The sequence below is a fragment of the Empidonax traillii genome, unplaced genomic scaffold (assembly GCF_003031625.1).
Source record: "Empidonax traillii isolate 1590-97213 ecotype Southwest subspecies unplaced genomic scaffold, ASM303162v1 scaffold1229:size276339, whole genome shotgun sequence".
Taxonomy (NCBI): Eukaryota; Metazoa; Chordata; class Aves; order Passeriformes; family Tyrannidae; genus Empidonax; species Empidonax traillii.
Genome location: NW_020956422.1, coordinates 108,570 through 131,242, shown reverse-complemented (window position 1 = coordinate 131,242; position 22,673 = coordinate 108,570). Strand labels below are relative to the sequence as shown.

Below are 22,673 nucleotides of genomic sequence, written 5' to 3'. Positions count from 1 at the left end.
AGAGTACTGTTTCACGTGGAAGCATAACTGCAATAAATATCATTCTTACTATTCTCCCAGAAATAACTTTGCATGTTTTCCCCAAAGTTTTCTTTTGAATCTTCCAAAACAAATAAGAGCTATTACAGTGATCTTACCACATAACATATTTTGTAATTTTGTCATGTGAATTTGTAACTATTTTAGCCAGAGCAAAAACAATACGTCCAGGAAAACATTATTTGCATTCCCCACTCTACCTGAAATCTTCTGTGTGATCTTAGTACTCTCAATGTACTCATATTCCACCTCTACCAAATGTCAACAAGAGCAGCTAGACATAGAGGTGAATGTTGTCAATTCAAGAACTGAAACATTGAAATACTGAAGACCGAAACAAAAATCAGAAGTTGTTTTCTTTTACCCCTGAAAACATGAAGCGAAATGAATCATGTCTTGCAACTGGTATGCCATGCTCACTACAGTGCAGAGTGTTTTACTGCCTCTTTAGCCAGCCTGTTTAAACACCATCACAAAAAAGGGCAATGAAATGCCCTAATATGCTACTGCTCCTTCACAAAAATAGAAACTGATTGCCTGTGCACTCACTGCCAGCAGCAAGCTCAGAATGAAATACCCTCAAATGACAGCAAGTATGAGCAGAGGACTGCAACACATCTGATGTAATTATGTGTGATCATACAGGTATGCATTAAGAATCAATCTATATTAGCATAACTGGTTTTTCAGAATCAAGGTAAGGACACAGGAAAAACTGATTAGAAATGAAAACAGGCAGAAATTATTTTACTTCTGATATAAAGAGTCATTTTTATGAGATTTGCAAATTTCTATATGAATTTAAGAGTGCCTCCACAGTGACATATAAAAATAAAAACTATCTGCTCACCAGAGATGTCCATAAATGCTCGATCCCAAAACTCATCCACTGTATAGCATTCTGCGGAAGTTATATTGACTGAGAGAACAATATCATCCTCCACATACTTTAATATGAGATTGTTGATCACAATGTTGACATTGTTTACAACACGCCTAATCAAACTCTGAACATAACCTAAAAAATAAAGTAAATTATTGGGAGTGATAAGGAAGACATGATACCAAAGTAATTTATTTAGTAATAAATTCCATTATTTCCATATATTCGTTATTTTCAACTTGCACTTAAAAAAAAAAAAGTCAAAATCTATATAAACTAAGTAACATTGCCTTTTATTTATCAAAAAAAAATCACACAAAACCCTTTAACATTCTGTGCAGCTGTTAAGTCCATCAGCATCCTAGAAATGCAAGACAGTATATAAAAAAAATATTATAAATACTATGAATACAATAGAGCATAAGAGGCTAATTACTTTCCAAACTGATTAAGAAAATAGAACACTATGTGTTAATGTAGACAAAGAACTGTAATGGCAATCACTTTTTTACTTGAAAGATATTTAGAAATAGGTTTGGAAAAGTGAACACCAGCTGCTAGGTTACTTTTCATATTTTGTCTACCAGCTCACTCACAGTTCTTTACAAGTTGCCTAAACATTAATATGCCTAATACTTTTTCCCATTCTAAGAGGTGATACATCCACATCTTGTTCAGCAATACCCCTGTGAGGTATATCAAAACCAATTTCTGTCAGCAAGGTAACTAGTAAGCACCTGCACTGAAGCCTGTTGGGAACAAAGCAATTTACATTTTTTCAGACATAATGTGATCGGAAAAATAATCTCATCTGGGAATTCACAGTGTGTGGTAAACACTCATATTTTAGCAACATCATAAAGAAATAAATGCCACCATATTTTTGTCCTTTATGTATACTGAATCTAAGTGTGGAGACAACTAATTTGTGCTGGAAAAAAAGCAAGCCTTAAAATTTCTATGTTTATAACATTACCTGCATCTAAAATACATTTAATGCACACTACAGAGTTCTAATTTGGTAACTATGTTGAAAAAAGCCAATTAATGACATAGGCTTAAATTCACAGGCCTCAATCTACAGGGTAGTTTTCCGAAACTTGCATTAAATATGACTCATTTGTATCAACATTTTTAATTCAAATAAAAAACTAAATCAAACATCAAAATATTGTGAGGTAAGTAGGAAAAGACTCAAGTTGCTACTTCCATTCTACTCTACTTTTTGTAGCTTTTCACTGTTTTCATACTCAAATATTACTTTTCACCCTAGAGTATATGATAATGTTTTCAGGTTATACAAATTCAGAAAACCAGATGTATTATTTCAATAATTAAGGGGCATAAGAGACCCATATTCATCATTAGAGTGATGCAAACCAACCTGTATATAAGTAGAAGCCAGCACAAAGCATTTAGTTCCTTTTCTTAATTTCAGCATAGAAATATTTTGCAGACTATTTAACTAGCAACTATAAAATTATAACCAGTTATTTAATTATTATTTTAAAGCAAGCTACTAATTTCATTGTAAAAACTGAAGTTATCCCTCCACAGGCCCAATTTTTTTCAATATTTTGCTTTCAAGGGTCTTTCAAAGTCAATCTAATATGCATGTTCCTGATGTGAATGACAAAAGCATTACAAACCCAGCATAACAGACAAATAACAGAAAAAAGGCAAATTGTACTTTAGTTTCCAGAGGTATTCAAGAAAAATGCAACACCACTTTCACCTGAATGTCCTTTTGTCCAAGTGCATAAAGAGAGGGAGCAGGAGTATCTTCCAAATAAAACAGGGGTAATGGATTTGCTAAAAACTGTCCATGAAGATATTTACAAACTGGTGGTGTAGTATACTGTTAGAAGCACTATACAGATACCAGCTTTCTGATTAAGTTTAGCTTCAAGTATACTAGAATCATATTGTCACAAGTGAGGAACAGTCTTTAAGAAATTGCAATCCTTCCTATCAAAACAAATCAATAAAAACATCAGCAAGCTCATGTATAATAAAGAGTTTGTTGGATTTGGGGGGTTTTTTGGTTTTGTTTTTGTTTTGTTTCTTTTTTTTTAACGGGCTTTATTTTAAATACAAGTGGGGAAAATGCAAGTAGAGGTTGCTTGTTACTCTTGTAATTTTTAAAAATAAGATTATGAGCAACTTGGCTGCTAAAATACAGGTTTTCTACAGTAAGTGACTAAAACCACCAGATAATCTGTACGGCTAAATTCTTTTCTGAAGTGCCACACAAAATCCACAAGCATGTTATTTCCAAATAATCCAGAAACCAGGAGGCTGCACTGTGCACTAAGAGCTACAAATGCAGTTTCAGATCCAACATTCTAAAAGCATTGTAGCTCTATAGTTGAAGAGTTGATACCACCACTGGCCACTTCTAAATAACTTCAGTTTCGCAGTGGTCTGTTGTTACCAAAGCTACATTTTTAGCTAAACTCTGCCTGAGAACACTGGACTCAAAATCTTACTAAAATGCAGGATGTGCAAATTGAAGTTTAGGAGTTTTTACCACATAAGCTCCGTACTAAACAGTGTTATTTGTCCACACAAAACCAAAGCCAGCTGTATTTACAGAACTTTGCCAGACAGGGAGTAATGTACAAAAATCCTAAAAATGTCGCTGGAGGTAATATAATCATCTAATTTTTGGCAAGCCTTTGACTTCTGTGGTTTGCTGGTGTGACCCAAAGAACCAAATGCCAAGGAGCAGCCAGAGCTGAACTGCTGTCCATGGTAGGAAATGGCATCCTGCAATTCCAAGCCACTGGAGTTTATTGGATCTTAAAGCCCTAAAAGAGCCTCCAGATCTGTCTCTTCAAGTACCCATTCCAAAGCAAGATGATACTCTGTAGTATATAATATTTTACACACTAAATCTCAGTGTTGTCTTTTGATTCAAGTCAAGTGTAAATTTTCTGGTAACAAAAGACAGCAAAAAAGCCTAATACAATGTCATGTCTTTTCCTCATCTAAAATTACATGCCCCAAGAAGGCAAAATGCAACTCATTCCAGTACTCTCCAATTTCATTTTTCTGCACAAAACAACAGCTCATATCCAAAGGCAGAGGCAACAGAAATCAGAGACATAATTCCTTAGACATTTTTATATCATAAAATATCTCCAAGTTCAACATCCAAATTCCACATTCACATTACACACCTGGGAAAAAAAATTGGTGAAAATTTCTGCCAGTAGATACAGGACTCAATAAAAAACATGAATAAAACAGTCTGAGAGAGTTTGGGTTGTTCAGACTGGGAAAGAGAAGGGTCCAGGGAGACCTTAAAGCAGCCTTCCAGGACATAAAGGGAGTCTACAAGAGCTGGAGAGGGAGAATTATTGACAAGTGCATGTACTTACTGATAGGACATGGGGTAATAGTTTAAACTGAAAGGGGGCAGGCTTAGATTAGATGTTACGAATAAATTCTTTACTGTGAGGGTGGTGAGGCACTGGAACAGGTTGCTCACAGATATTTTGTTCAAGGCCAGGTAGGACGGGGCTTTGAGCAACCTGATCTAGCGGAAGGTGACCCTGTTCATGGCTGAGGAGTTGGAACAAGATGATCTTTAAGGTCCCTTCCAACTCAAGCTATTCTATGGTGCCACCTTGCACTGTAAATGAGTTTTGTAAATTTAAGAATTTGATAAAATGGAAAGAAAGGTTATCAGCATTAAACCATATTTTATTGTGATTTTGTGATTGTTCTAAGATACAAGTACTTCACCAACCTTTATTTGATTTGTAGGCAGACAAAAATATAATAGTCCAACTTAAACACTGTGGACATTAGAATGAACTTCAGGTATTTTCTACAACTCAAATAGAAACCAGCTTCTGAAATTATGGATTACCTGGAGGCAAATCAGGGTCAGGAGAAGCAGACTGCTGAACTCGTCGTGGTTTTACTGCTGATTTCATGCTTTCCGTGGTACTGCGATTTGTTGAACTGGAACCACAACTTTCGTGGTCTTCCTGCTAGAGGAAAAGAAAGCAGCTGTGTCAACCAAATGGAAAGAAAATAAATGTGGAGAAAACAACTTGGTCAAAATTCTGTTACTGTTTTTCCATCAATTCAACCCTGTAATACAGAAATTAATAAAAAACAAGCTGGGCAACATAAAAAAAAGTTCATAAATAATACTTTGACTAATTTTTGTTTAAAAAAGAAACCAGTCGTTTAAATACTAATTTCAATTGAGCACATTTCATCTAGCTGCATTTTTGCTGAAACATTCCTTTAAACAGAGACAGAGTCATGCAGACTACCAAAACAAATATGAGAAACTGCCTAATGGTCTGAGCTTACATGCCTACTCATGAAACCACCTCAGATGGTTCTAAGATGTCAGTCATGTCCTTCCTAATACCACTAACTGAAGCTGATTCATAAAGCAAAACATTTTTGTAGACTTCCATAATAGTAAAACATGACCCCAGAAAAGATAAATGAACTGAGGGCACCTGCTCATCTTGAGCTTTTTTACAGTTTATTCAACTTAAGGAATTCAGAAGCAGAAACGTGGTTCATAATTAGAGAATGTGATATAAGCCTTACAAGATTAAATTCACAGACACAGGAAAATCTTAATTAGCTGAATCAAGGTTTTTAAATACACCACTAGTATTCCCATTACATTCCAGAATGACAGTTTAACTACAAGGCTCAAGTGCAAGAAAGCCAAGAGAGGTAGTACAAATATTCTTGTAAATGTATTAAAAGAACGGGCTAAAGAGGATGCAAACACAACTTTTGACCCAAGCCAAATTACTTATTTGATAGATGTAGCCTCTTGCAATGCAAAATGCTTTCTGGGTCGTGGCACTGCTCAGATCACACAATGTGTTCACAAAAAGATGGTTTGGGGAAAAAATGTCAAGTACCACAGTACAAAGGTCTAATATTCTTAAGTCCTCTAAACACCAAAAAGCAAACAGCTTAAACTGTGCTGACTTTTTGTACAGAACAGATCATATGTTGCCTGGTATTTTTAATAATCTCAGAGAAATTACAAAATGGTATTTTCACATTACTTGCTTTTTGAGGTGGGTTTTTTTTTTCATTTAAAAAAAAAAAACAAAATCAAGTTACATGTAGTGATACATTTTAAATACGAGTCAACAACTTCAAAAGTAATTGAAGAGATTTTTTTTTCCTTCGACTTCATATCTAGAACAACATAACATGGAAATTCTCTGATAAAGTGGAAATACCATTTCACTAACTAAAAAAAAAGGAAAAGAGCAATACAATCTTAGTCTCAGAAAAAAATAAAATGAAGATAGAAGCTTGAATTTATTTGGAGCAATTGCATAAGACAGACATATTCATATATTAGAAGGGTATATGATAGTTTCTAAAAGAAGGATGAGTTACCATAAAGGATTTGAGATTTTCCAGTTATTAATACAGCATTGAAACAAGCTGTTTGATTTTTTTTTTAATTTATGGTTATTTGGCCACCAAAGTGATATAGGATTGTCTCATTCCAATGCATAAAGAAACATAAATGAGCATTTAGCATCAACTCTTTATAGGGAATTTCTCTGACAAACTTTGGTACTTTTCATCAAGGAACATGAGTCTCCTGAAGGTTCCCTCAGAACTTCAGACTATGGTGCTATTTCACAAGAAAGTGACATACCTGGCCTAATGAAAGCTTGAAGCTCTTGCTTTGTCTTTAAGCCCAGGGTGATGGCAGACTCTTCATCAACACATATATTTTGTAATCAGTGAAGCTCAACCCACCTTCCTGTCCAGTTTACTGAGAAAACTTAGATCATATACTTTTAAGCTAACATTTTTTAAATAACTTTTAACTATACTCTTTCTTGGAAACTAATTTGCATATGATATGAAAGTATTTTTTCAGATGAGTCACCATACTTATGGCTTAGACTTGCAGAAATCCCAAGATGTCAGAGTGACCAAACACCTCAATTAGCACATTTCCTTCTTTCCTGAGCTCATTCCTGAACTGCACATATTGTTGTGCTGCGACAGTTTAATGGCCTGATCCGATAGGATCACGTTACGCTTAACTTTTAACATTTTTGTCAACTACAAGAGAAAGAAAAAGGGGGCAAGAGGATGGGGAAGGCATTCTCTTTTTGAAGCATTAACTGTATCAAGCCCGATTACATTCAAGTTTAACTTTTCCATCTATGAACTACAAAAGCTAGGTTTGACGCATCTTCTCAAAACTTCAGGTAAAATCTTCACAGAAAATATTCTGGAGTATTATGAACAAGGATTAAGTAAGAGTGGTTTAAGTTTTTACCACTCTCAGATAGTTAGGAATAAACACTAGCACATTGGGTTTTGATGGGGGGGTTAGTTTTTTTAAAGGGGCAGAGAACCCTCAAATAGAGTTGATTTTGAAAGACAGTCTCAAATCTCAACCTATAAATTCATTAAGTACAATAAGCTTTTTGTATTTCATTGAGCTACAAGACTGCTGTGATGGAAAATGGTTGGAAATCATTTACAGCAAGGTGCACCTAAACACAAGCAAAAATGTACACGTTCCAAGATGGTGTCAAAAGACAAAACAAATTTATCTCAGAAATACACCTATGTGATTTAATCTATATGAAGTAACAGAGTATACCTACATTTAAGAAGAATTCAATCTAGCATTTGAAAAAAGGGGGTGGTTTTTTATACCTGGGATTGCATCCATTCATTTCTTTACATTAAACAATTATCAAAAATATTTCAGAGCTGCATGGGTTGTTTTGGGGTTTTTTTGAGCTTGAACACACACCATTTTTTGCAACAGTTACAGATACTTTGTAAGCCAAATATATTCTTCAATTACTGGAAGATGATAAGAGTGGCCATGAACTTATAAAAGTTGCATTCCTAAGTACACATATATCCAAAAGCTTTCTGTATCTGCACGCCTCTGCTCAATGTTAACTTTAAGAGCACGCTATTAATTTCTCAAACATGTGGCTGTCTCATAAGCCCAGAAGTAAAACATGTTCATTAAAGAGATGGGGAAAGTTCCAAGGAAACTGCCAAAACTAGCATAATTATGAAACTATTTAACACTGGAACCAACTAGAGTCACACGCTGTGTCTAGATCATAGTGATGTCATCAGAAACACCCAGCCAAAAGGCACTAAAACTACTGCGCTCCCATAAATCCACCTCACACCAGACGACAAACACTTAAAAAGTTGAAGTCAAAATCAAACTGGTGGAGGGAAGCACTTTACATTCGGAAAGTGCTAATAACTATAGTTATGGTATGAGATTTGATAAATGCCCATTCATTTTAGCATTAATGAGAGTGACTCCGAACAAAAGTGGAAAACTAATACTAATGATATATCTAGAGAGATATTTTTAAATAAGATAACTCATTTACAAAAATACCTTTTCCCATAGCTTGTATCATAAGCAAAGCCTAGAACACTTAGATTTGAACATGAGGGCCTGTTTGTGGGTGTTGTTATGCAAATATGACAAAAACAATTTTGCACAACCAGGTTCCTTCTTTGCTTTTGACAAATGTGTCAGATCAGGTACTCAGCTGAAATGTTTTTTACAGAGCACTGTAGTTACTTCCAAAACTACACAAGTCATAAGTAACATCCTGAAGACACCAAGACTAGTAAAGTTATATACAAATTCCTCTATCAATTTTCTACTGCAATATAAAACTATTGCAAGGTTTAGAGCAGATTACAATTGACAACACCTGAACGCATAACAGATGACATTTATTATGATCCCTCCTAATAAGCAGAGTTTATAGTCTTCATTCACTATTCTGTTTTCCAAACACTTTCTCTTTTTACAACACACAAATCTTATTCAATATGCAAGATCTCCAAAATGCCTCATAAGCACGCTTTACGGGGAAACAATATTTTCTCTTGGAGGTCACTTAGCTATTTATACAAATATTGTCCCTCTGCTTTCATCAAATCGAGTCAGAGATAAAGAAAACTGAGTTCTTTAAAAACCACACAGGAAAATGTCTAAAAACAATGCATATTATGGATTAAGATTTTAAAACCCAAACTGATCCCAATTACCTACTGCACCAACTTGCAGAGTTCTCCATCCCCATTTTTTCTCTTCTGGTACAAATTTTGCTTTTTCTGATCCTTTATCATTTCTAAAAGAATAAGCTTAACGTCCTTTCCAAGTCAGTAAAAGACAGCTACTCCTCTTTCTGTAATAGTGTATCTTAAAACTACGAGATGCAAAAATTGGAAGAGAACTCATTTCCCACCGCTTGTACGGCCGAGACATCTCAGCAGCAAATCCAATGGAGGACCAGCATGGTGGTTAGGGCACAGGAGCACCCTCTTGTACTCTCTCTCCTCAGAGGAGACAGAGATAAATTAGGGTTGCTCAGGCCGGAGAAGGGAGATCCTACTGCTGCCTACAGCTACCTACTGAGAGGGTATGGGGAAGAGGGAGCAAGACTAAGTCTGTTGCCACTCATCTTTTCATGGTATATCCCAACAAATCTGAAACACATGCAATTCCAAGCAAGGAGAGCACTTTTTCATCAGGAGGATGATCCAGTATTGAACTGGTTGCCCAGAGAGATGGTAGAGTCTCAATTTTTGGAGCTATTCCACACTTTGCTGGCTAAACTCTGCAGCAACCTGCTCTAAATGGACTTGCTTGGGGCACAAAATTATACTACATCATCACAAGAAATCATTTCAAATTAAACTATGATTCCCCTGCATGCAAAAATGAAACAAAAAGTAATACAAGTTTGTCGTGGGTTGGGGTGGTACAGGACATGGTTTCAGGAGAGAAGCTCTTTATTACAACAGTGTATCTACCTTTATACAGTTCTGGGTGACACATGTATACACAGCATTGGTTTACCATTATCATAACAACTCATGATTGGACAAAGCTACACATGTCCTAACACAATAGGTTAACCCTCCTAACAGGAAACCCACTCTGTGTTACAGTCCTACTGTCCGTGGTTAACCCTCTGCCAGGTGTAAGAAGTTCCATCTTCGGTATTTCAGCTTACAGAGCCCAGAGCCAGCTGGGCTCCCCCACACAAGTTTTTAAAAATAATATCTTTAAAATACACAAGTTTCACCAAAATGGTAAGCACTATCAAGACCTTGTTTTCAGACAGATATCTGATTCTTTTCCACTGCTATAGAATTGCCAATATGCATTACACATAAATAGACAAACTGATTCATATTACACTTTTAACCTCACAACAACACTGCTGCTGGCAAGCACAGGTTAAGCGTTACTTAGAAATTAGTACAGAAACAGAAAACTAATTTTATTATTTTTTTCTAATGGTCAAAAAACTAGAAGCATAACAACACTCAGAGGAAATCCAGTGACCAAAATGTGACATCTTTTGTAAGGTGTAGATTTAATAGTGTAATGCACATTAACTTGAAAATTATGTAAATATATGTATATTTTAAAACTGTGACAGTATAAAATATTGAAGATGACTTAGTCAAATCAGGCTGTATTATAGTTTTGTAGCATAATTAGGGAATTCTGTATTATATATAGAAATTATATCTATAGGTCCTACACATACACTTCTTGTACCTTCAAAAGTCTTCTCAAGACTGTCCTTTTTTTTTCACTGTTACAAAACTCAATTTTAAATCTTTTCAAATTGGCAAATCATACACCTCAGACTGAGTGCTCAGAGATTAAACTTTGTCTTTCTCTATGGTAGATGCAAACATGATGGAAGGTCTTTTTTCCTGCTAAAATATTTTTTGCAGTACTATTTCATGTAGAGACATGTCAACATTTTTTTTCATTTAATAATTTATTAAATGAATTAATATTATTAAAAATATTAATTCATATTATGTACCAGACCAGAAGAAGAAATACAAAGGAACTTTTGGGCAGAGGTGCAGATGGTGGGGCAAATAAACAAGGGTTAAGGTTGGTTAAGCATAACAGACATATTGGAGCAATCAAGAAATAATTTAACAAGGTGTTAGCCTTCACTTGCCTGTTGTTGTATATGATCTCAGCTGATGTTAAATTAATAGAAGCAACTAGCAGTGATGACCTACAAGACACACTTAAGACACCTGCATTAGATCAGGAGGTTATCATAAGCCATTTTTTGTTAATTCTGTATTGGCACAGCACAACATGCCCTGAAATACATGCACGAGTTAAAAATCCCCATGAAAGCTGTGGACAGGCTAAAAAGCTGCCACAGCAGCCCCAAAGATAAGCCAATAAGCTTTGCAGGAAATCTGTTGCACTGATAGGGCAACACATGTGCCGACTGCCTATTGATTTCTGGGCAACAGCATCTCCCTGGGATGTTGCTACTGTTTCGATTAGCTGATTGTCCCAGGTATTTGAAAGGAACATTCCTTTGTTTACAAGAAAGGGAGCTGTCAAGAGTCTAAAAGCCTATGGTGATAAGGTCACAGAGCCAAAGATAAATAAAACAGGCTGTTCTCACTAAGTGGTTCTCAGAAATATACCCAAATTTCTCAACACCTAAGACAGATTAACAAATAAAATGACTTTGCAAGTGTTTTTGAGAGGAATTGTAAAAATATCTTCCTTCTATTGTGGAAAGACAGTTATAAGCTGTTAACTGATCATCTAGTAAAGTCTGATACATTTATTGTGGTTTTAAAAAATTATGAGGCCACCTACCACGATGTAAGTGCTTTTTAATAGAAATAAACATTTCAAAATGGCTTTTCTGCAATTTCTCCTAGGATAAGCTTTTTCAAGATGTCCTTCTTTCTCATGTTACAGGAAGTTTGGGCAGTGCTTTGGTTTGGGGGATATGGGTGGGGACATGTTAATTCTGTTAATTTAACATTATTCTGTGTTAAAACCAAACACAGAGAAGTCCTGACCCTCGACCACAGCCACACACACACACACACACACACACACACACACACACACAAAATAAAAAAAAATAAAAAAAAAAAAAAATATATATATATATATATATGGAAGTGATAAAAAAAGGCAATTCTGAAATGTTTGTTCCATAAAACTCACAGTGCATAGAACTTTAACTCAGCAACTCTCACACCAGCATGACCTGAAAAGAAAAGTCAGCAGTAGAGACAGAGCAGAAAAACTAATACTAGGTAAGCTCCTTCAGCAAAACTGATGGGTTCTTCTGCCCCACATACTCCCTCTGCCTGAGACAATTTACCCTGAAGGACTGGAAGGCAGGAGTTACAGGAAGTAAACTCAGAAGAACAGACTGCAAACCTAAGAAAAGTGATGAGAAGTGGCCTACCGCATTTTTATTCTCTTTTCCAACTTGTGTTCAGAAACAAGGAAATCTAATAAAATTAAGAGTGATGAAAGAACTGATACCTACTTAAAAAATCTCTTGAAAATTATGTCTGAAAAACTAGGACATATATTTCAAGTTGAAACAGTTTATCTCCATACATGGAAACTCCAGACCAGTTTGACTGTTCTCTGTCATCCAGCTAAACGTACAATCTGTGGGCTGTTTTAGGAGCATCTCACCCACGGACAGGTCCAGCTACTGAATTAGTCAACACTGCAACAAACATTTTTCTTACAATGCTGTGTTTTTTCTGAGTACAGTAACAGTATTTAAGCCAGTTTACATTTCTCTGTGTGCTATTTTGGAAGACACTGTTGCAAAGACTGGACATACTCTCATCCTTGTTACAGGTTCCTTGAAATTCTGAGAATAGCTGAGCACTTCTCTAGCATTTATCAAGTATGTTCCTGCACTGGTTACCATAACATCGAAACACCATTGCAAGCATAGCTCGATTAAATCACTTATTCATTAAATGACACCTGGGAAACATTAGCAAAAGCTCGGTTCATTCAGGTCACTCTCCTTTGTTCCACCTGCCAGAGGGTAATCTCTAGTTCTATTTCAACTGCCCCCAGACTTCACGAAGACATCCCTTTCCTTTTCGGTGGTAGATTATTGAGGGTACTTGTTTGCCCCCACAGTTCTGGTGAGTTGTAGTTGCAGCTGCATTTCACACTTTCCCCTAACACATTTCCTACTGGATTTTATTAGAAAGCCAGACCTCATGTGCAAGAATTCCCTTCACCAAGCACCTGCCAAGGATGTAGTAATAATTTTTATTACAACATAACCTTGCCACCCACTTCCTTCAGGCGAAGGCAGAATACTGTCCAGACCAAATTTTCTCCTAATCCCAAACACTACTGAACAGCAGACCTACAGCAGGGCCCCAGCAAATTGAGTAATCCTCAGCTCTCAAATTTCCATCATCACAATAAACCTCTGACATATAACAGTGAAAAGCCTAAGGCAAAAAGCTTTGCCTGGAGAACTTGTTATCCAAGCAGGCTCTTTTCAATGCTGAGCATCATTTGGGCAGTGCTTGGCTTTTGGCAGCTGCTGGGGGTGGAAAGAGAGCAAAGAAGGCAATGAAACGGCAATGGATTAAATATGCCAATGTCAGAAGAAGGAGTATACCCACTAGGGTCTCTCCAGCTGCTACTGATTCTCACAGTGTAGGGGTTATCCTTAGTGACTAATTCATCATCAAAATTGTTTGAATCTAGCCAGTAGGTTCAAAATTTCATGGGGCAGTGCAAAAGAAGAGGAAGACAAGACTGAATGATGAAGTCATGCACATCTGGTTTCCCTAAGATATCAAGCTTAAAACCCAACACAACTGAAGAGCATTTGGGTAAGAGATGTCAGCCTAACAATCCTTACTTCCTCAATTACTGCCCAAAATAGGTCCAAGCCAAATTTGAGCTTGTGTCCATTGTCCACAGAAGTCACACCATGGAATTTTTCCCAAGTTGGGAATGGTACTTTTCAGGATATTTTTGCCAGTACAGGAAGGTTCAATAGGAAAGATTTCTCAGCCACAGGCAGAGCAAGAAAAACTCTCTGCAGCTTTCACTGTGTTCTTCAAATTCAGAAGCATTCAGAAATTTCATTAAAGAAAAATCAAAATCTCAGCATACAATACAAAGGAGATTGGAATGTCAACATGATACTAATAAAAATCCTTTTCCTTTTTAAAAACTAAGCAAAAAAATAATAGTAATGGCTTTTTTAGTTCTATCTTAAAACAAAACTTCATTTCCTAACTTATTTCCAATAGTTCTCCTCATGCAGTATGCTCTTCATGCATTCTATGAACACATATGTAGTACTACATAACTGTATTATTAATGCTATGTATGAATGATATTCAAATAGCTTTAACAAATTAAAATCTAATGGGTAAGTATCATTGTACATCAAATTTTAGAGACTTCCATACACCTGTCTGAAACACCATTTGTTCTAATTTACATAATTTTCTTAACTTTCCACTGATCAGTTCTAAACACAGAAGCCAAGTTAGTCGAGAGCTTCACTGTTTTGCTGTCTCAAGCTTCCATAAAACTTCCATAAAACTTCCATGAAAACAATATGATGATTTTCTCAAAATCTTTGTCTTCAAATTTTCAAGTACACATTATTAGCTCTGCTGTGTTTGTAACAACACACCTAAAAATTTGTACTTTATTTGTATTCTTTCTCTTTAAGGTAACTTCAGACACCGTCATGGGGAAGAACAGATTTTCACCAAATGTAATTTATCAATTACATCTTATCTAAGTAACAGTATTTAAAACTAATGGACTAAACTACACAGCTGGCTGAATGGCTGCAAAAACTCCCTAGTTAATCAATGTAAAAAAGTACACATAGGAGCAACTTACTCAAAACATGCACATTAAATGTTTTCTACTTATAATCAGCCTTTTCTTTGCAATTGTCAGTCTGATGGTAGACCATTTTAAAGACCTTATTGCTATTTATAAAGCACTGCTTTTTCAGTAAGAAAGCTTTTGAAACACTAACTTAAACCTAAATAAACAGTAATTTATCTTCTAAAATAGTCAGCAGTCTATTACACAAAACCGACGGAATGCTGTATATTAAGGCAAGTGTAGCTGTCAACACTACACTATAAATGCTGCAAAGTTTTACAAAAGATGTCTGTAATTACAACATAACATGTAAATTTTTATCACATTGGTTAGTTTAAAATAGTACGGTTCTTCTCAGGCAGTAGGGACTTTTTATAAGGATCCAGCATTTGTTATTCTTTCCAGTGAACACCATGTGCACATCACTTACTTCCTTACAAAAATCTGAACATTGAGAATTCAAATATATCTTCCTTAGTACTAACTACTCAGAATGAATGTTTTCTAATATCAAATTAAGAGCAAAACACCTTCTTCCAAATGCATGCCAATCATTTTGAACAGAAAATAACTTTTATCCTTGGTCTAATTTGTAATGAAAGAATGAGTACAGGTTTAAAATGAGGTAGGAAAGTGACTGTCAGGAAGAAAGGAAGTTGAGTGCCCAAGGGAACAAACATACAAATACTCTGGAAGTAACTGGGGAGACAGGACTGTTTCTATTTATGCTCAACTGCAACTCCAGCCATGTGCAACAAGAAGAGATTAAAAACTGGACAACAGGATGGAGAAGTAAGATTGAAAACACCTTGGGGAAAAAATATGCATGCATGGAAACATCCTCTGATTTCATATAATGCCAAGAAGGAAAGCTCAGGGAGCATTTAGAGTGAAAGAAAAAAATACCGTATCTTGTTTCAAATCAAAACATGGAACAACATCTGTACCAAAACTACTGAATAACACCAGCCAAGAAATATATTTTAAGCTAAACTCACAAAAATATTCTCTAAAATCTATAATTCATTGGATTTTTATCTGTTAGTTTACACGGTAAAATGTGTTCTTTAAATTTAAGTTTGACATGAGTAATCATAGGTAACATACCATTAAGTCATCAACTCATTCAGGCTTCACTAACACTTATTTTACATGGTATATATCGGTTGGGATGGTGAATAGTTTTACCGTCTTCAAAAACTAACCTAAAGCATACTACCCACTACAAATTAATCTAAGTTCATATCAAATGAAGAGACCTTTCCTTGACTGATATGTTTTATCTGCACTTCTGAAGAGCAGTTGCAACAGATAATTTCATTAGTCAGAAGGCAAATCCCTCACTTTACAAATAAGTTCTTCTGTGAATTTTAGATAATACCAATAATTTAAGGACTACGACAATCCAGGATTGTCCACCCATGGCAATCACCAAGGGATCAGGTTCACACTTTAGCACACTCCTATGGCACAGACCATAGTCCACTCACAAATACACAATACACACAGAGACACCCTCCTCTTATTCTTTCCAGACAGGTCTTCTCAACGCTCTCCTCTCCCCCCTTCTCCTTCAAACTGCCTTTGGACCAAATATTTTTACCCCACATCTCACAGAGTAGGCTGAACAAAGCTGGACACTTCTGAACTATCACTCCTGAATACACTACCACTTCTGAACATGTCTTACATACCCTTAAAATACATATCCAAATAGCATTTTAAAAACTATGTTCAACATAAAGTACTGATACACATAGTATTGTTAAAGTGCTCTGGAAATGGAAGGCTCTGAAATATATCAGTTTGAGCAACGCTTTTTTCTGAACTGGTCAACTGACTCTGGAGAGTTACTGTTGGGGAGGAACACAAGTTCATGATTCAATGCACAGAGATTAAGTATTTGCTTCATAGTTTACAAGAAAAAAATGCATCTACCTTTCATACAGTTAACAGGCTGGTACACAGTTATTTCCAAATTTCCTGGCAAAGAAGTCAGGATGCAAAGAACCACACACCTCCACTTCATTCTGAAAAAATACTGAGGCATTGGATGCTTAAATAGTCCTTTTTGTCTACGTGAGCCTCAAAATCAGTTTGTAAGCTGCAATAAAACATTCAAATAGACTATACACTGGATATCAAGGAAGTTACCACAGGACATGATTGTGGCAGTGCCTCTTAACATAGTCACATAATGATATCTAAATAATCATTAAACACACTACTGTGCTCTCTACATTGTGATTTTGTATATTTTAGATACACGATCTGGGAGTTAAAACTCCATCCTAATCCTGTTCCCTTTGAGGAAGCACACAGGCACACTTACACATAGGTAAGAATTTGTATCAAATGATGAACAGCCTTTTTCTATTCACATGTAGTCTTTTTTTAAGCTATTGCATACCCCAACAAGCACTAAGATGAACAAATGTAGTTTAAATAAAAAAATATATAAAAATTAATTTAAAATACAATTAGAGAGTTTCAGTTTCAATGCACTTGCAACTGTGCAAAAATATATTCAGTTTCCTAGGGCTGATTAGCCCACAAACATCCTGATTAAGTTTTAAAAAAATCCTTCATAAGTGTACCCAAGAAATGCTTTCAGGCACCAAACTAATTTTTTGAGTGTCATATTTTAGCCCACAGAAGGAACTGACTTATGGTAAACCCAAAGATCAGGAAAAATTAGTTCAATTTATAGACACCTTCTTATAAGAAAATCAGATTAGATGATCAAAAAGCTCCTCTTGGTGTTAAAATACTATTAATTCAGAATGGTAGGAAGCTCCAATAATTATTTACTCCAATATTAACCACTGAAGGGTGGCCCCCAAAAAACAATGCCAAAACTAATAGATGATCAGAAACGGAGGTGAGATAACACAAAGATGACAAATTAGAAAAGAAACATGAACGCAGAGCGGTAGAAACCAAAAGCAAAGTACTTCTTAAAAACATCATCTTTGATACAAAAGAAATACAACTTTCAAAGAGTGCAAGTCATAGCATGGCCAGCCACTTGGCTTAATCCAAGAAAAAAAAAAAAAAGAAAAAATAGTAGACATTGCCCTTATTCTCTTTCAAATATATTCTTTTGCTGTGTAAAACTCAAATGCATGGTTGTCTCTCTACAAGAGTTTAAAGCGACTAAAATTTACCAAGTGGTTTATGATACGTAAGATATGCAAGTTTACCAAAATAGTTTGAAAGAAGTTATGAAAACTGGTCTCTGAACAACAGCCAAACCAAGAAGCATGAGAATATTCCCATTAACATCTTGCAGCAATACTTTAATCAACTACCACATACTAAGTTGAACTACACTCAGTTGGTAGATGTTAGTTCCAGCATTACTAAATATTTGACAGTAAATTTTAATTTGGCATCTGAATGTAAAAGTATGTCCAAAAATTTATTTTGATCATATAAAGACAATTACATACACAATTATTACTAGATGTATATTAAATACTGCAAGACCTATAAAAGTTATTGGAAACAGGTTCTTCCCCCTACTAGGTACAGAAATTTAGATTACTACCTTTTAAGCCATCTTAACATCCCTCAGCACAATGTTCAGAAATTAAGTGCCAGTATGCACCTCAGATTCATCAGGAACAAGTGGATGTAACATGACCATATGAGACAATATAGGTAGAATGAAATTACTACATTCAAGCATTCCAAATAAGTGATGAAAGGTATGCTTGTTACCACTACATATCTAGCAAGGTTTGGGTTTTCCTATTTCGTCCCCTTCTTTCTGGAGGAAGGAGCTCTATTTCTCTGGTGGAAGGAGCCTGAGTTTCTGAGTTACTTTGCCCCAGTATTCCCTTTCAAGCAGAGTTTGGGACACTCTCCAATTCGAGGTGGGAGGCCAGTAGTGGGGGAAGATTAGATTCATTAAGCGTTTTCCTGAAATCCATGCAGGTGGATTATTGCAGGAATATTACAAAATACCACCATGAGTATATAACAGCAGCTTGTTATGAGATATTCAGTAAAACATTTTATTGAATAAGAGTACAGGAAAACCAGCTGTAGCAAACCACACCCTCCAGAGAATCATGAAACTACCTGCTACTCACATGGTATTTTGTGCAAATGCCACTAAGTACAGAATTAAAATGGTTAAAGTATTTTCAAATTAATCTTCAGACATGCAAACCATTGGCTTCAGAATTGCATTAAGAGCAATACATATCACAGCAATGAAACACACTGAGTAAAGCTACTGAGCTACATGTGGGTTTTGGCAGCTGGGCCACACACAAGGTGAGGAAGGGCCAGGGACAGTAGTGGATGGGATGGCCAACCTTGGGAGTCACGGGCATCACAGCCTTTGCAGCACCTGCCATGGGGGCAGTGAAGCAGCAGCACTGCTGTCCCCGGGCTGAGCTCCTGCAGCACCTGAAACACTACATCCTCCAGCGACAAGCAGCTTTCTGCACGACCTGCACTGGCAGTGCCTGGCCCAAGCAGACACGAAAATGAGGTGTCCACACAGCAAACACCAAAGGGCAGCGAGTTTCACTACAACAGTTATCTCTGAATTTGCACACAGACTAGAGACTACTTTTGAAGTTGATTAAGCTCATCAGTTTTATTAGGGACTTTTTCCAACAACTTACACATTGCTAGAAGATTGTCTCAGCTGCTGTTACACAGGAGCAACAGAGCTAATTTACTGATAATGTAACTTGCAACGTGTGGGAATATATCTGCAGCCTCACACACAAACACTAAATAAACAAACCACACCCAAACCCACACCATGAACTCTCTTTTCAACCAAATTCCAAGGTACATTACTGCGATTACATTTTTTTCTCCAAGTCTTAGACTACAGCAAGAAAGATAATGGCAGAGAAAAATGTTCGCATTTTACATTGCTCCTATCATTTAAATTTCTATTTAAATGCATATTGCATATTACATATCACCATTCTCTAAGTCAAATGAAGAATGTAGCTTTGTTCTCGTGAAAGGGGTGACTTCAATTAGGAGATTGGAAAAACAATTACTTAAGTGAATCATAAGTGCCATGACATTCCTGCGATGTATTGACTTCAGTCTTAAATATTTAGCATTCTAGTGGAAATATAAAATGAATTTTTTTGGATCACAGAATTAGACATGAGAAGCTTTGGACAAAACATCAAATATTTAAATAGTTCATGAAATAACATTCTTTCAGAAATTAAAGCTTATAAAAAAACTAAATAAAAAGACTTGATGAAAGCAGCATTGCCAAGAGGGTAAAAAAGAGGCAGTTTTTCTTAAAATAAACTGGGTTTACTTTAAAAATTTTTAAAGTGAGATTTTATAAACAATTACATTTATAAACAGAAATATTATAAAGATTACTACTATTTGCATTTTTATAGCCAAAAAAAAAAACCCACCAACATCAGAAGACTTCATGCACACTACCTCTGCTTACCAAATCAAGTGCAATTTTTTTAAACTATGACATTCATCCAAATAGTCCATTCTAACAGAATCCAAATTTGAATTTTGATTGTATAAAATTAAACTCAAAGACATGGTGCTGTGTAAGTGATTTTGTCAGACAAATACTTGTCAAACCCTAAGACTCATTAATCTTGAAGAAATATTTCCAACTCCTGTAAGAACTGGAAGAAGTTACATTTGTATTTAACCAGTTGCTATTCTCATTTTCAGCCTAGTTTAGATGAGGATTCTGAATAAAGCAAATATTTATAGAAAGTGGTTCAGGACTGCAGAACAAGTTTCTAAGACCTGGCTTTCCAATGGGGAGCGTGCTTATACACTACTGGTCTTCAAAATACAACATGAACCCTTTCCAAAACTTATGTCTTCTACTCCTCTAACTAAGACAAAATCAATTATGCAATAACTCCAATAAATCTATATTAACATTCAAAATCAAGAAGCAATTGAAGCACTAGCAGTTTGTTAAATGAGAAAGGTGGTTGAAGCAAGGAAAGGGAGTTTTTCAAAGCATAAGCTCAGGCAGCAGAACAGCACCTTACAGAATAGCAAGTAGGACAGAAAGTGGGGATCTGAAGGTGAATAGAAAGCTGAAAATAAGCTTTACTGCCTGAGACATCTCATAAGAATAACTTTGAAAGTGTTCAAGCCTACCAAATTGTTACATGTGTGGGCTGACATGGATATCAACAAGCATCCCTGTTCTCCCTTTCCCATCTTGCCACCTGCTCTCCTACCACAGTAAAACAAGATCTGAAATTGTAGTGCAGGCATAAATAAAAAAAAAAAAATCTCCACACCACGCAAGGCTAATCTGTTGCTCGTTTGGAGTTTTTACCGATTAATCAGTATACACTAGAAGCCAAGCAGCACCATACTTCAGTATTTGCTTTTACATAACAGTGCCTTTCAGAAGCAGAATAGGCCACAGACTGTTCTGAACAGGCTAAGCATTGCAAAGAACCAAAACCAGAGCAATGGCAGAAAATATGTTTAGGAATATACTTGTGTTTCTTAAATTGCATTTAAAAAAATAGAGAAAAACCTTGCCTGAACAAAACCATTTCTTACTCAATAACAACAGCAGACCTGACCTGAATGTATATACAAGAATAGAAATATCAAAAAGATTGATTAGTGCAAGGAGTTACCTCAAGTCAGCACGGATGACAGGATCATACCACACTTAAATTCATTACAATAGTAGTCAGTTATGAAAACAAAATCATCATGTACAAAGGCAGCTTTAAAGCTATTATGACCTGAATGGGTTTATAAGGTTTCTTTATAGATCACTTACGAAAGCACTACGTCTCCCTATAAAGAGGAATAAAAACTGAAGAGAGCAGGACACTCCACTTAAGTCTCTCCTTACTTTCTGTCTATACAAGATGGTTATGCATAAGCCTTTTGCCCAGATCTAAGAAATGTTTTTCTTCAAATGAAAAAAACAAAAACATGAAATACAAGCACATAACGTCTTAAAAATACAAGTATCCCTATTAAGAGTTTTAACTGGATAAAGATATCAAACATTACATAGTCATAAAATGTCATATACCAGACATTTTAGATGGGTAAAGAGAACTTACTAAAATCTCTTTGAGATGAGGTACAAGGAAGTGGCAAGCAAGGAACAGGTATGCCTGTGATGCTGCTCTGACTGTCTTCAAGCAGAGCTGGACAAGACAAACTCAAAAAGCTCAATCCCACCACACAACACTTCCTTCATATTTCTGTTACAGTCAAATCTCCCAAGCAGTCGATCTCTTCTTAACTGCTAGCTGCGATTCCTTCCGTTTTTGCTCTGGAACCAGCAAATTGTCTCCAAGTGAGAAAAGACCACATCAGAAGCCTATCAAGTCAGAAATCACAAAATACCAAGGTCAGCAGATCGTAAAAAATACTTCAAGATTAACAAGCAATACTCACAGGACGTATACCACACCCACTGGTGCCAAGGACTGGATAAGATGTAGGTATTGGTATAACCGTCAGATTGGTTTAACAGTGGGCAAAGACATGACATGTTAGTTTCAAAGTAGCTGCATTTTACCCTTAAACAGAGTCAGAATCTTATAACTGCACTGTAAACTAGAATTTGTGGGCCAGAATCATCAATCTCTAGCCAGGTCCAGCACAGCCAGAAGGAAGATGAGCGCTCATGAGCTGGCAATTCTGAGACGAGTCTGTTCCTCACCAGACACTAACACATGGGCCACTTCGCTGAGTCAGGCTCCTGAGGTCCCACTACCTTGATACTTGCTTTTGGTACAAGATCAAGATAAAAGCTGGTAGAAAAGAACTATGTAATGGGAAACACCTAAGTTTACTTTCAGATTTCTGTAAAATTGTATGTTTCTAAATCTGCTTCAAATAGTTTTCCAACATTCCTGAAAGTAGCACAACCTTATTTAGTCTGATGAAAATATTCTGCTGTTTTCACACACAAAAAAGCAACCACCTGAAAAGAAATGTGGCCACAAGAGTTTTGAGCATAGCCATTTCTCTCCTCCAAAAGAACATCTCCCT

At 36.0% G+C, this 22,673-nt stretch overlaps 1 protein-coding gene across 1 annotated transcript in view; it reads right to left on the bottom strand.

The window, feature by feature from the left end:
* The window catches only part of LOC114069292 (vacuolar protein sorting-associated protein 13B-like), a gene marked incomplete at its 3' end in the record, with an annotated part of 183,460 nt that overhangs the window by 138,022 nt on the left and 22,765 nt on the right, over positions 1–22,673 (bottom strand). Inside the window, exons 4-5 of the mRNA XM_027905981.1 lie at positions 4,800–4,920; positions 890–1,057 (exon numbers count right to left, since the gene is read on the bottom strand). Of these exons, the coding sequence (XP_027761782.1) occupies positions 890–1,057; positions 4,800–4,920 (289 nt within the window). The remainder of the gene's footprint in view (positions 1–889; positions 1,058–4,799; positions 4,921–22,673) is intronic.